We start from the raw sequence: 15524 nt of genomic DNA on the forward strand, positions 1-15524 counted from the left end.
AAAAAATCAGATCTTAGAGAGCGGTAAAAGCTTTTCCAATTTTCTGTTTATTACTGTGCTTTAACAATACCACCGACTTACGACTTGCATCATTTTTGTGGCAAGCAAGATGAAAAAAATAGAGAAAACTACTCTTCAAATGTTTATGTTTCAGAACTGATAGGAGTACCACTTGTTAAAGATAAAGTGTACGGAAGAACCCAGTTCAGTATATGAATGGGAAAGTTAAACGAAACATCACTACAGAAACCATCAAGGTAATTTGTTTTCTGTGACTAATTGTAGTTCCAAACAATTTCTTGATGTAATTCGACAATTGAAGTAGTTATAGCAAATAGAAAAATATTGTGATAATATCATTGAGACTTTTCAACTAAAGTTCAGCAAGCCGTTCTGATATATAGAGAGACAAGATTTTACTCCTGTGGAACAAGTAAACCTGCCCGAGAAAGCATAGAAATAACAGATAATGCACTGATTCCAAGCCTCCGTATTAATTGATTTCGAGTGAACCCTGTGATTGGAAAGATTTGATTCTCATTCTATCTCTGATGCGACAAGTTTTATCAGAGCTTTTCAAAAAAGGAGCGTTTGGCAGTATAATAGGGGGGGGGGGGAGCGTTTTTCGTCTGGCAACTCGGATTATCGGCGCTCAAAACAAACCTGTCCTGGAACACATCTCTACAGATATAGAATAGTACTGGACAAGGAAAGCAACGGAAAAACCACCTTCTTCTGTTATAATTCCCCCGCTGGGTGAAGGGAACACGCACGCGCGCGCGCGCGCGCGCGCGCACACACACACACACACACACACACACACACACTGTTCTTTGTTTCGGGTATTCCAAGCAAATTCAACTAATACCATTGAGGACATATCAAAATATTCCAGGTAATGCTTAATTCTGTTGTAGTGCATACATCATCAAGTCACAGAACTAATTATAATTAGTTTTGTGACTATAAAGAAGTGATAATTATCACTTCTTTATAGAAACTAGGAAAAGGAATATTAACACAGTCCTAAAATGCTATTACGCAATAGCATTCATGTTTAATGAGAGACTGTTCATTATCACAACTGAAACATTTTGTTTCAGTTGCGATGAAAAAAAAATGTTTCTAGAAAATGCGCGTACACGGTTGATTTACGTACTCATCATCATCATCATCGGCATTAAGGATTTAGGCCTAGCATGGCCTGTTCCGGCCTTAGAAGTCATCGTTGAATCGTTTAAGAGGACGTCCTGGTTTTCAATTTCCTAAGGATCGTTTTGGTAATCTTTCTGTTTTCATTCTTTGAACGTGTTCCATCCATTTGTGTTTGTATTTTTTAATTTTTTCTATTACTGGTTCTTGGTTAAATTCTTTCATAATTTCTTCGTTTCTTTTGTGATCAAATAGGGTATGCTTTGCAGTTTTTCTCATAAACTTCATTTCTGCTGTTATTAATCTTTGTTTGTCTTTTTGTTTTATTGTCCAGATTTCTCTTCCATACATTAAGACTGGTAGGGCTAACGTTTTGTATACTTTTAGCCTGGTTTGTTTTTGAACCAGGTTTGATTTAAATATAGAGTTAATTACACACCTGTTATTTTTAAATATTTTGCAATTATCTATTACTATTTTAGTTCTTGCTGGATCTTGTCCTTTAAAGGCCATAGTTTTTGATTTTTCTGTTAATATTATCATACCATAATCTTTGGATATCTCATTTATATCTAAAATAGCGTTCTGTAAGTTATCTTCAGAATTTGTAATTATTATTTGGTCGTCGGCAAAGAGGAGAGTGTTTAATTTTATTGTAGGAGAAAGTCTAATTCTTGATGTAAATTTTTATTCTATTTTATTATTATTTCATTTAAGTAGATATTAAAAAGAGTTGCTGAGAGGAGGCATCGCTGTCAGACCCTTCGATTTATCTCTCTCTCGTATATGATAGCTCGTGATTTAATCTTATTTGTATTTGATTGTTTTGATATATACTTTTGATGGCTTTTAGGATATTATTTCGTATTTGTCTTTCTTTTAATATGTTAAATAATATGTTTCTTTTAACTTTATCAAATGCTTTTTCAAAGTCAATAAATGCAATATGTGTTTCTAAATTGTATTCTCTTATTTTCTCTATTATTAATTTTAGGCAAAAGGCCGGGTCTATACATGATCATCCTTTTCTAAATTCATTCTGTACTTCTAAAATAAAGTTTTCGGAATGTTTCATTAGTTTGGTATTTAAGATTCTGCTATATATTTTGTAACAGGAATTTAGTATACTGATACCTCTATAGTTTTTAGGGTCATCTCTAATAACTTTTTTAAAGATAGGAATCCCAATTGCTTTTTTCCATTCTATTGGGGGGATACCAGTTGAATAAATTTTATTTAAAAATAATAAGAGTCTTTCTTTGAATCTTGTTCCTGCGTATTTATATAGTTATTTATATTTGATATAAACTCCAGGTGATTTTCTGTTTCTTGTTTCTTTCAGGCTGATTTCTTTCAGTTGATTTACTGCCATTCGCAAAGTTTAATTTTGTATCATTACGGAAATTTTTGCGTAATTTTTCAACAAAACACAGTCAGGTTTAAACCAAAATCCTGATGACTCAACTAATATAAATCGAAATACTGAATTTCGATACCACTTGTTTGTCAGAGCTGAATTTTATATCGTTTTTTAGACTTTTTTTTTCAGTAGAAAGAGTTCCATTGAAACCAAAACTGAAATGACTGGAAACATTTCATGAAATATCATTAAATAGATTAGGCTAAGAGTAATATGAACAAACGTAAATATTTTTTTAATCAATATAATAGATGATTACTTTGTAAAACACTCATAAGTAGGATATTTACTACTATATTTCGACTCTGAAACAGAGGGATAACGATAAAATTTGATCTCCTTACATCATGTGCATACGGTAAATATCAGATGAAACGCACAGGCAGTAAAAAGCATTCCGTCCTCCGTAATCACGGTAATATGGAGAAAACAAGAGAGTCATGTCACTATTTTATTCACTGGCTAATCTCCAATCTGTTATTCAGCTAGGTCGCTATAGAGTAACTTGCTGTACCCAAATCAAAGGGTATCTGCTAGTAAGATGACGAAAAAATAGAGAAATAGGATTCGCATTTTGTATTTTTAAATTTAGAAGGTAAGCCGCAGTTAATTAGTCAAACTAAATAGAATGTTTTCAAGTTATCACTTTCCCATTCTAAAGTCTGATAGAAATTTAGATTTAGATTAGGACTGTGTTAATTTAGTTAAGAAATTCAACAAATATTTCTCTATTTATCGTTCACTAAATCCTCTTAATTGGAGTTTATATTTTCACACGTTTCCTGATGTCTCCATTTAAAAGTTCCATTTAGAATATGAAAGCATGGATTAATTATCTTATTTGTTGAGAATAAGTTATTTATAATTCAGATAAAATATTCACATGAATTTAAACATTTCATACGCCTACTCATTGATAGAGCAGGCGTATGAAATGTTTATGTACTGATTTGTATACTGAACAGAAGGAAAAGAAAAGAAAATGAAAATTCAACTGAAAAATTCCAAAACAAACACGTGGAACGAGAGAGAGGCCATCGTTTTAACGATGGCCTCTCGTATTTTTAACGACCGTAGGTTCTATCCCGAAAATGGCAGTCTCAACGGAACCATAATGCACTAGAGTATATTGTGCATCATAGTTTTATTGCTTGTAATGTTAAATAGAAAACTACTCTGTACAGACATTAAGAACTAAGTTACAAACATCTTTCTCGCAATAATCCCGACACAGATAATGTTATAGCTTCTTTAACGTATAAAAATCTTTTGATGTTTCGTTCAAGTCCGTAAAATGTTAGCATTATTATTGCATATAATATCGTTAACTGGTTTGTATTATACATAAGACTCTTGAATTTAACGTTTAGTAATGTTTCTTAATGCAATTCTGTTTCCTTTGTTCGTGAAAAGCTTTATATATGCATTTATCACACTAACCCAGAAAGAACACTTTTGTATTATCAGGCTCATAAATGTCATTTTTTTTAAATTTTTTTAATTCTTTTAAATCTATCGTTTATATAATCATGCTATTAATCTATAGTATTAATATTATCATTTCTTAGCGATGACTAATACTAATAATTATTAGTCTGAAAATAACGAACATTATCATAAGAATTGTCTTTCATGAATAAAATATTCAAAAGCAACATAAAAAGTATTTAATAAGATACTAAAGGATTTTCTGGGCAAGCAAAGGATTTTATTATTTTTTTTTCTTGCTTCTGTGCATTATAAAATACACAAAGTATTAAGCTTGGCCTCGTTCCCGAACAGTAAACCATTAATAAACAAATACAAATCTTCATCTGTGAGTTAGTATTGAGTGATCAATTTCCTATTCAGAAGTCCAAGTGAAGGAGGAGAGTTTATTACACAAATAAAATGTTTTGACAATAATGTAATAAAACCCGGGAATGGAACAGTCCAAGACTCAGAGCAGGATTATCATAGTTTTATTTTCTGTTATTTTTTCGGTAAACATTTTAATGCACGAAATTGATATATATATATATATACAGTATATACAGGCAGCCCTCGGTTTACACCTCAGTTCCATCTCTGAAAAAACGGGCGTAAACCGAATCGGGGTAAAACGAACCCAATTTTAATGGGAGGTACAAAGTTATGTTCCGCGCAGTAAAAAAATATGACCATGAAGTATGTGTAACATTATTATATTTAAAGCTTTGAGAATACATGCATATATTAACAAATAAAATTATTAACAAATAATTTTATTTGTTAAAATAAAGTTATTAATAATGCAAACAAAACAAAATTATATACAAAAAATATGAAACTTCGGAAAGATATTACATATTTCTATGTTGAAGTTCCTGGTTTCGGATCACTCATTTTTTTCAAAAAAGTATCCTGTGTTAACTGCCTAGCTTTTCTTTTTCTTTCTTTAAGGAGTTCAATGTAAGGTCGAATAGATGCGATTACACTCCTTTTTACGTTCCCAATCGTGGTCCATTTCGCAGAGTTCATCAGTCAATGTCTCTATGCTTGCAAGGATACGCTGTAAATCGGGCGTTTTCATATCTCTCAGAGTACCTCCTTCATTTTCTTCTCCTCCTTTGGATATTGACTTAATTGTTCTGCTAATTCTTTCATTGTAAAGCGGTTTATCATGGCTCTCTAAGACTTCTGTCACATCTTCAACTGTAATATCGTACAATCCCACCTCTTGTGCAAGCTTGGTAACATCTTCAATAACATTCTCCTCTTGCTCTAATTCCTCGAAGTCGTGCCTAAATGCTGGAAGAAGTTTTCGCCATGCTCCTTTTAAACACTTTTGCTGACACGTCGTTCCAAGCTGCCTCGATGTTGTTAACGACCTTCAAAATATCGAATGACCGCCAATAGTCTTCAATAGTTTCTTCTGAAGTGTCCAAGACTCTTACCATTTCCATATATGTTATACGGAGGTAATAGGCTTTGAAGATGATATAATCCCTTGATCCATCGGTTGCAAAAGCGATATTGTGTTTGGGGGCATGTAAACAATCTTGACATCCAATGGTGTTCTTATTTCAGCAAGGTTTTGAGAATGTCCAGGGGCATTATCCAAGAGAAGCAATGCCTTGGCTGGCAAATCATTTTCTTTACAGAAGCGAAGCACGGTAGGACAAAAATAATTTGTGTACCAATCTATAAAAACGTCTTGTGTAACCCAAGTTTTCTTGTTCCATTTCCCACAGACTGGCAGCATGGCGTTTAGACCCTTGAAGATGCGTGGTGTCTTTGAATGGTGCACCAACACTGGTTTAAGCTTCAAAGTTCCGGAGACATTTGCGCCCAACAAAAGCGTAAGTCTATCTTTTTCAGCTTTAAAACCTGGAGCGGAACGTTCTTCACAGGAAAAGAAGGTGCGTGATGGCAATTTATTCCAGTAGAGCCCAGTCTCATCAACATTAAAGATGGGATCAGGAGGATAACTTCCTTGTTCTACACAGTCTTGAAATTCTTAAGGAAAGCATCCGCTGCCGCAACATCTGCACTTGCCGCCTCACCACATAACTTGACACTATGGCACTTACTTCGCGACTTAAATCTCATGAACCAACCTTTGCTTCCTAAAAATGTTTCTTCGCCTCCATCTGTCTTTTTAAGATCCTCAAAAATTGTTTTTGCTTTCCCAGTTATAACAGCCTGCGTCAGAGGAATGTTTTTCTGATTCAAGTCATCCACCCATAATGATAATAATTTTTCCATTTTTTCATGAAGTTTATCCCTGCTATAACTTACATGTTTTGCATTTAGTACTGCCGTAGATTGTTGCGCAGACTGTTTTATTCTATTTGCATTTTTCATAATTGTAGTAACAGTCGATGGAGGTAAGTTCATACGTCTACAGACATTACCACGTGTCTGCGCATCTTCCATTCTTCGAATCGTTTCCATCTTCTTTTCAAGTGTGATTGATTTCCGCGCCTTCTTAACACCAAGTTCTGCTAATTTTTCTGCACCTCTATTATCAGACATGGTATGTAATTACGTACTTTATCAATTTAAATACGTATGTACGTAAAAAAAAAATGAAATAGAACAATTAGGTAGATTCAACATTAAAACTAGGTTTGATACATATACGTAGTAGCTCGGTAAACACTCAAACACTAGAGCCTGCTAGCGTCGTTTCTCAGTCAACCACACTACAGTAAGAAAGCACGCGCAGGCAACCGGCGTTATTGTGAATCGGCGTAAACCGAGAGCTGCCTGTATATATATATATATATATATATATATATATAAGGTTGTTTTCCCATTCCAAAACGAAAAACCCTTCAGAACCTCATTTCTTTGCGACATTACTTCCTGATTACGAATTATCTGCATCACTTTCTAGTATCTTATCGTTTGTTGCTGTGCTATTATTTTAATGGTAGTGTAGCTGTAATAGCTCATTTCGAGTTTCTGTTCTCTAGAAGAACGATTATTCTTAAGGAGTGTTCTGATAGATAACGCTGTTTCATACTTGGCTTCGTATCTTTTATATCAAAAATTTTATTTCCTTTTGGAAACAAAACATTTGATATGTCATTTTATAGAGAAATTAAGAAATACTCGTATGAAAAATAGAAAAATATGAAGCAGGCTTATCAAAGTTGTACACACATTATTGTGTTGAAATTGTATTTTATTGTCTTATTGTAATGAAATTGTATTGTATTGTATTGTATTGAAATTACAGCGGAAAACATTCATAAAACCGGTGAAGATTTGCAATGCTTTTGAAACGGTTGAGGGTTTCAAGTTTCTTTATCATTCTTATTATTCACAATATTAATAATCTTACATATGACCTAACCATCAACCTTGAAGAAACTGAATATAAAATTGCGTTACATCATACAGCACAAAGTTTCCTACGGAGAGACTCAGCTAACTGGGTTGTCATATCAGTCGTGTGGATCGTGCAAGTAATTCCACCTAATGGAAGAAAACAGTATTGCCAGTTTTACACGACGCCTCGTTTCGACACGGTACGAGCACGCGCGCGCGCACACACACACACAGTGAAGATTTAAATTCTCCATGAAAGTTTCACCAAAGATATATCAAATATATCGGTATCTTAGTATATTGATATCTGGACCTGTACGGACAAATAACATGAAATGCATCAAACAAGTGGGTTAATGTGCTGCTTCTTCAAATAATTCTGCCTGCGGTCAAGCCCTGAATTCATCTATTCTGAAACATAAGGAATAAAGCAGTAACTGTTATAATAAATGTGCTTGATAAGTAATACCTAGAATCGATCAGTCCTCCTTTAAGAGAAGCTGATAGCGCAAGCGATGTTCTAGAAACCTTGTTCAAAGCATCAAATTCAGCAGCTCAAAGATAAATGGTTGTCTTCGTAGCAAGAGGAATGGCTGCATTATCTTGCCCTGCACATTTAACAAGACTAAAGGATATTCGCTACAAGTAAACTAATTGTGGGATAATGAACGGAGCTCACATGTAATGGAAGCAGGAATTATCCAGTTGTAGCGTAAACAAATTATTCCGGAAAATGTTTCTTGAACTGATAAAGGAAGAAACTAAGTTCTGTGGTGCAGAGAATAATTCTCAGTGCATTTAATTTTAATCGCCGTCAAAGACTGGTTTCCAAAATGATTCCATATGAGGCTAACTTCAATGCGAAGAGTACAAAGTTTTATCTTAATTCTCATCACAAATATAGACCCTACTTAACTTACGTTGATTCGACATCATTAGAACATGAACTGCAAAGGGATATTCTGAATCACAGGATGTCCCGTTGTGTTAATAACCACTTCAAATAAGAATAGCTTATCAGAGTGATAAAAGGCACTCTTCACAGGTAAAATAATGTGTCAAAATAAGCAAACAGTCACTGAAAAACTACACGGATATCAGTTATAATATTAGTGCACTCCAAATATTATTTAGGTCCGCTTCAATACGCTTATTGTATCTGTTGCTACAATATTTTCCATTAAGAAATTTATTAAAAATATATTAAAATATATTAAAAATATATTAAGTAAAGAAATTTACTAAATAATATTTCTTTAATCTAACCTACAGCAACAATATTTAATAAGTATAAAATTATTCCCGCGGTAAGCGCTTCTGAGAAAATGTAAAAATATTAATTCATCTTATCCATTTCCTTAATAACTTTAATGAAATCCTCTTATTCGTCTTATCTCTAAAGTTTCTGATCTACAAATTCGAAATTGTCTTTTCTTCAAAAGCGTAATAATTAATGATATGTATTAATCTGGTATCTCTTCTCAGCACTCTGTTCAGCATATATCAATATCGTTTCTTAAAAAGGAACTCCTTACTCTAACTAATGAGGTACTCTAACTAATGGGATATAACGATCGTTTTTCATATAATTGGATCATTGTGTCTATCTACTAGAGAAGATCCTGCAATATACGAAAGGAATTCATAGAAATATTTCGCATTCATTGCACTACTTCAGCTTGGTCCGTTCTTCTTGCACTCATTTGAATTTATCCTTATCCAAAAACCAGGTGCAGACTCTCCTTGGATTTTTACTGACCAAGATGAAGAACTTCACACTCTGAGCTTAATTTCCATTCCTCAGAATAACGAATTAGACGAATAGTTCTTACTATTCCTTGTTAAGCACTATACTCATGGTGTTGCCGAAAAAATTCCAACATCAAATTTTAATTTCGTGATCAATAGGATGGCCAAAATTAAAACTAATGAGTCTGCAATGGTAGAGTCGTTAATTTTTCTACGCTAACTGTCAATTAAACTAGCTGTTAAACAACAACATTTAGTTTAAGAAGTGTTATGTAGCTTATTGTAAATCTGAAACTTGATAAATATCGTAGTTTACAATGCACTATATCGTCTACTCCTTAAAAGTTTTTATATTTAATTATTTACCTTTCTCAAAATCGTTTTTATTTCTGATCTGATAATGACAAACTTATGCATGGGAAAATAGAACAACTTATGATATGACCTCTGAAAGACTGGGAACTTCATTTAACAACTAGTGGTTTTCTTAGTAGCTAAGTAAGCAGAAGCTGTAGAAATAATGTTACCCGCTTTCCCCTAGATGTACAACGCAACAGCTGTTCTTGATGAGAAAGCCAAGGCAATCCTTGAAGAAGACGAACGAGGATAGCCTGAGGCCAACTAACACAGACCTGAGAAAGTGTCTGAAAACTTCTTGTTAAGGCACAAAAGAGTATCACAATTCTTCGCAGTTCGGTATACGAAATGACTGAACTTGCTAATTACTATAACGTTAATTTGGAGATTTCTTTATAATTAAAATTCAGATTATTCTTGCAATAATGGAAAAACAAATCGCAAGAATAATTCTTTATGCAACCATAAAAAAATTATTTGAAAATAAAAATCATAACAATTCAGTATATTCTCATTGCTTCTGTGCAATTAAATGGCCTGATATTGATTGAACTGAAACAAAATAATCATCAAATCGTTCTAGGGATGTTCTCAAAACTACGTGGAAAAGAGAAATGCAAATTATGCAACTACTACAACAACGCCAGCATTAGCGAAATGTAATGCTTTTCAAATATCGCATAACTGGCAACCAATAAGTGCTTACCTATAATGAGCAGCTGAGTGTGAGCCTGCTCTTCTCCAACGCTGTTATTGACAACGCACACGTACTTCCCGCTGTCCTCGGTGGTCGCCTGATGAATGACTAGAGTTCCTTCAAGCTGCATGATGCGGTGACCTATAGTTAATGGGCTACGTTGTCCGGTTTCTTCTCTGTACCATCGGAAACTAGGGACAGGGTATCCCTGTGCAGCGCACGGAAGGGCTACAGCCTCTCCTCGTTTTCCAGTGACGTGCAACTTCGCATCCGTAATTCGCGGTCGAACTGTACTGGTGGTATCTGAAGGGGGGAAAGGAAATAAAAGGACATTCAGTGAAGCATGAATGTAAACATCTTCCTGCAAATGATATGACTAATGCCAGTCATGGAACCGGCATTTCAATAGCACACCGTTCTGAACGTATTAATCGCAACACTGAAACACGAACATCTTCTGAAAAGCTACTCGTATGAAAGGAGAACAATAACTGAGGCTTAAGATTTCTTAAAAATCACTCCTAATATTATTGCGAATGATTCTATGAATTAGTGCTTTAGATTTATTATTGAAGCAAGGCATGAGAAAGTTACCTGTTATCATAATTTAAAGAGGAAATTCGTCAAGTCTGTCTGTCAGTTTACTTACCATTACGCTATTACATTCTTCCATAATCCTATGGAAGAGTGTGTACACTCTTCCATAGGATTCCTATGTGATTATCAGATTCATGCATTTTTTCTATACTTGCCCTGAAAAAGAGAGATGAGAAAATACAACGCCAGTACATTTAGGTAGTTATTGAGATAATAATCGAGAACTACATGGTGTTTTAAACAAAAACTGATTTTTGCATCACCGATAACGTGGGTATAGTTCGTATAGTCAAAGATCTAAAGAGATAATCAAGTATACTAACAGTGTTTATGTGTATCCAGACACTATGGGCAAGAAAGATTTTTCTTAAGCAGTTGTCCATGGATCTCTAATTTATCCCAACGAAAGACTAACATTATTTCACTTAATTATATCTACTACTTATTGAAGTAGTAGTATATCCGTGTATTTATTAGTGTAATCAGCTCGTTTCCAAAATTCAATATATTGAATCAATTTGTTAATGATCGTGATAAACTGATATATCGATTATTATTTTGTGTTGATCTATCAGTAAAAAAAACTTAATTTATTTTTCTGTATCTAGACTCTTTTACAAAGCCCTGCGTACATGACTACTGCTCCCTGTCTTTAAGCATGACGTGAATTTTTTCAATCCCAATGTAAACTAGTCGCGTCTAAATGTTTTCTTCTGCATTGCCGAAAATAATTGAAGCATGATCAGCGGCGCAGAATTCCAAACTAGATGATATTAAAGAAATATTTCGAAAATTGTATAACATGATGACACAACGCACTACTGTGGGCTTTCACTCTGACATGATGGTCTAGAGAAGTGTCGCTTATGTAACCCTCAGCGCCCTCCCACTGTATATGTGCTGAATGTTTACAACCTTTTGCTGGATTGTAATAATATATAAATACACTGCTTGGAAAGGTCCACAGACACCCCATTGGCAAGGTGCATCGCGTGATGTAACGAGTCACATGTTTGTAGCAGTGTATTATAAAATGGAGGAACGTGATGTTCCCAGATCAGTGCAACTTTCTCCGAGTGAAATGACTGCTAGAAGGGAATTGACGGAGTTTAAAAGAGGCGTTTATGATAGGATGTCATGTTGCAGGTCTATTTGTTCGCAAATTGAGCCATCTCAGGTCAGTGATACTACTAAGATGGAACCGCAGGGAGTCAACTGCAAGTACTATCCGCAGTGGACGACTCATTACACTCACCGAAAGTGACCACAGAATTCAAAAGAAGGAAGTTTGCACAAAACAATCCTTACAGAGGCTCACAACATGAGTTTCCATGGTAGGAAATATACAAGCTCCACATTGCCCGAACGAACATGCAGCGTCGTGTCCAGTGATTTTTCATCACTGAAAAGAGCGTGTACAGTTGGACGCGGAAAACTAAAAAGATGTTTTATGGAGCGAGCGACGAATCACGCTACACTCTCTACCCAGCAGATGGACGGATGTGGGTATGACGGATGCCCAGTGAGCGTCTCTTTCAGAGTGTGCATGATCGCTATCATACGCCTGTGGAAAGTATGATCCCATATTAAATTTAGATTTAATACGATTGCTGCAGTCATTTCAGCGAAAGGAAGTATCCTACGTCGCATTAAGGAGGGCTCCATGGCTTTTTGTTCCTCATATTATGGTGTCCGTTGACTTCTTTCCACGCAGTGCATATAACAAATTAAAGATAATGAAGACTTATGAGGAAGAATAGCGCAAATGTATGCGATAAACTGATATAAATCATTTCCATCACTTACATGAAAGCGATACATAATTTGTGCACCTGTGCTAGTCTTTTAATTATAATCATCAGAGCCGGAAATAGTGCATGGCTCATACATAAGATCCCTTACCATATACATGTACTCTAGGAATCATCATTAATCTTCCTTATAGACGTTAAAAAGTTAGCAAGTGCAATTTTATTCCGCTAAGGAAGCGTTTTACGAAGAGCATTCACAATAAGCCCAATTTCTAAAAACAAACTCGCTAGATACACTGGTTTATACACGCCGTTTATAATAAGTACTAGAATGCACGGAAGTCAGTAGGGTTTAAGAATTAAGTGAATCTGACTTTGAATACGGTCGTCATTTAATTTACAAGAACAGAATTTCGGAGTTGTTTCCCGCTGCGGAAGCCAACCTTAAATCAAACTAAATTAGGAATTCAGTAAGCAACCTTAATTTATTAAAGAAAGTCACGCAACTAGCGCCCCACAGTTCCGTAGCTAGTGTTGCTGATGTGTGTACAGACTGCGAGATTTGACTGCTACAAGACTATGACAAACTACTCGGGTTTATCAGAATCCTTTATTGTAGAAGATCAATCATTCATGCATTCATTTATTCAAAAAACTGTCAACACAGAGTGACGGGAAAGAATCTTACCTGCATTTCATTTGTTAAACTTCTTGTGGAGAAAAGTAGCTGTGTATAAATCAAACGAGTGATGAATTTTGAAACAATACAAAAGTATATCAGAAAACTAAATCGTGTACAGTAATTGATGCACATTTAAACTGTTATTTATAGGCTGATCAGTAATACAAAAAGGATATTTATGGGCAAATGTAAAAAATAGACTAAATTTAATAAATGACGACAAAACTAATATTGTCCATTATAGAAAGAAAAATAAATTTTTTATTTGAGAATTATTACAAAATAAATCATCCATCAACACATAGAAATATTTAAAAAAATTAATCTGATAATCCGAAATACTTTTTTAATTCAGAATGTGAGATTTATATCTAAAAGAAATATTTAGTAGCTATGTAAATATTTTAAAAAAATGTAAATAAATGTGTATTTATTTTCTATAATAAATCTTTCCATATCCACTTTAATAGGACTTTTAAAATACTGACTCTCTTAGTAAGTGTAGATTTATTACAGAATTTATTATTTTGTTAGCAAATCGCATCAACATATTATAATGTGAAGTCCTTCATAACCTGCTATATTTGCATCTAATACAAATGAAACTAGTTAGTGGGAACATGAGCAAGGATTGACGGAAATAGTGCATGGCTCATACATAAGATCCTTTACCATATACATGTACTCTAGGAATTATCATTAATCTTCCTTAAAGATGTTAAAAGGTTAGCAAGTAAGTGCAATTTTATTTCGTGGCAATATAGCTTAACGACAAAATAACTGAGTGTAATTATGGTACTCTTAAAAATCTCTAGGACGAAGAAGTTTATCCTTTTGTTTTTATTCATTTTAGTTTCTTTCTTTTTAATTCACATCTTTGTTGTAGTTGTTGTTTGCAGAAGTCTTCTTACTACTAATAACAATAATGAAATTTTTCCCGTATTTTTATTTCCTAAAACGAGGAGAGGCATTCTTTCCAGCCCGAACGTTTATTTGAAAATAAGTAAATAACTGGCCTTTCCCCTCTCACAATCACTGAGGTTGAGAGCAATAGATGAGAAGTAATGTTCCTAATTCTAACTATTATTTATTGCGTGTACCCTACGTCTGAGGTCAGTTTTGTTGATTTAAAGAAGGTTAAAACCTGAATTTCTTCAGAACTAAGTGGAAAAAAAAGAGAATCAACTTATTACTAAAGATCAAAACTTACTTCAAAAACCTTTATAGGTCGATGACTGGAAACGACCTAAGATTGTCTTTTTCCTGCAGCGCTAATTTCATAGAAATTGCAGGATGAGTCTATATATCGGCAAATTTTAATAATATATAAGCTAGTGTACTTATGTACACTTATAAATGTACTTAGAATATATAATATTTTCTTGTTTTTTCCTCCACACAACAATTGTGTCTGAGATCATTTTTCAACTGGACAATTCAAACCAGTGCAAAATTATTATTATTATTATTATTATTATCTAATTTTTCCCGTATTTTTATTTCCTAAAACGAGGAGAGGCATTCTTTCTAGCCAGAACATTTATTTGAAAATAAGTAAATAACTGGCCTTTCCACTCTCACAATCACTGAGGTTGAGAGCAATAGATGAGAAAATAATAATAATAATAATAATATATTATTATTATTATTATTATTATTATATACTAAGATACGCTATAACAACGTTTGCTTTCTGTGCACCCTACAAATTAAATAGATTAATGTCGCTACAGTACAAAATGACAAAACTGATCTTTTGGGAACAAAGAGAAAATCACGACCTTATAAACATTGCAATGGCAGAACACAAAATACTGACAGCAAAACATTTATGTCACTATGCAGCCTTGCTAAAACATTATTTCGATGCCAACTACAGGACAGTTAGAAATATATACCGTATAACAAGACCTCAGACTACTAATTATATCACATATAAATACAATAATCACTACGGAAAGGCCACGCGAAACTTCTACATCCCAGATATGATAAACAAATTACCTTTTGAATACAGAAACCTTACAAACTACAATAGCCTGAAAAGAGCTCTAAGGACATACTACGAACAAGAAACACGCACCCAAAATACCATACAAACTTAATGAAACACAATATATTCGCTCAGGCTTCCAGTTCAGCGACGCATGAGTACATTCCAATTTATTATGTGTGTTGGGGCGGGGGGGGTGCTCGTGTGCGTGTGAGTGCGCGCGCGCGAATTTCTCAATCATAAATTCCGTAGCATCCTAACACAGCAAAAAAAAAAAAAATCAATACATAATAACCAACTGGTGTCATCCTCAGATAAGCTTACATTTA

The 15524-nt window shown here is 34.1% G+C and overlaps 1 protein-coding gene across 1 annotated transcript in view; it reads right to left on the bottom strand.

The window, feature by feature from the left end:
• LOC150094603 (cell adhesion molecule Dscam1-like) overlaps positions 1-15524 on the bottom strand; it is a 435546-nt gene that overhangs the window by 163483 nt on the left and 256539 nt on the right. The window contains exon 5 of the mRNA XM_090411127.1: positions 10182-10475. Within this exon, the coding sequence (XP_090267253.1) occupies positions 10182-10475 (294 nt within the window). The remainder of the gene's footprint in view (positions 1-10181; positions 10476-15524) is intronic.

The sequence above is a fragment of the Typopeltis vanoorti genome, chromosome 21, assembly GCF_054136105.1.
Source record: "Typopeltis vanoorti isolate ZY-2024b chromosome 21, IOZ_Tvanoo_1.0, whole genome shotgun sequence".
Classification (NCBI taxonomy): Eukaryota; Metazoa; Arthropoda; class Arachnida; order Uropygi; family Thelyphonidae; genus Typopeltis; species Typopeltis vanoorti.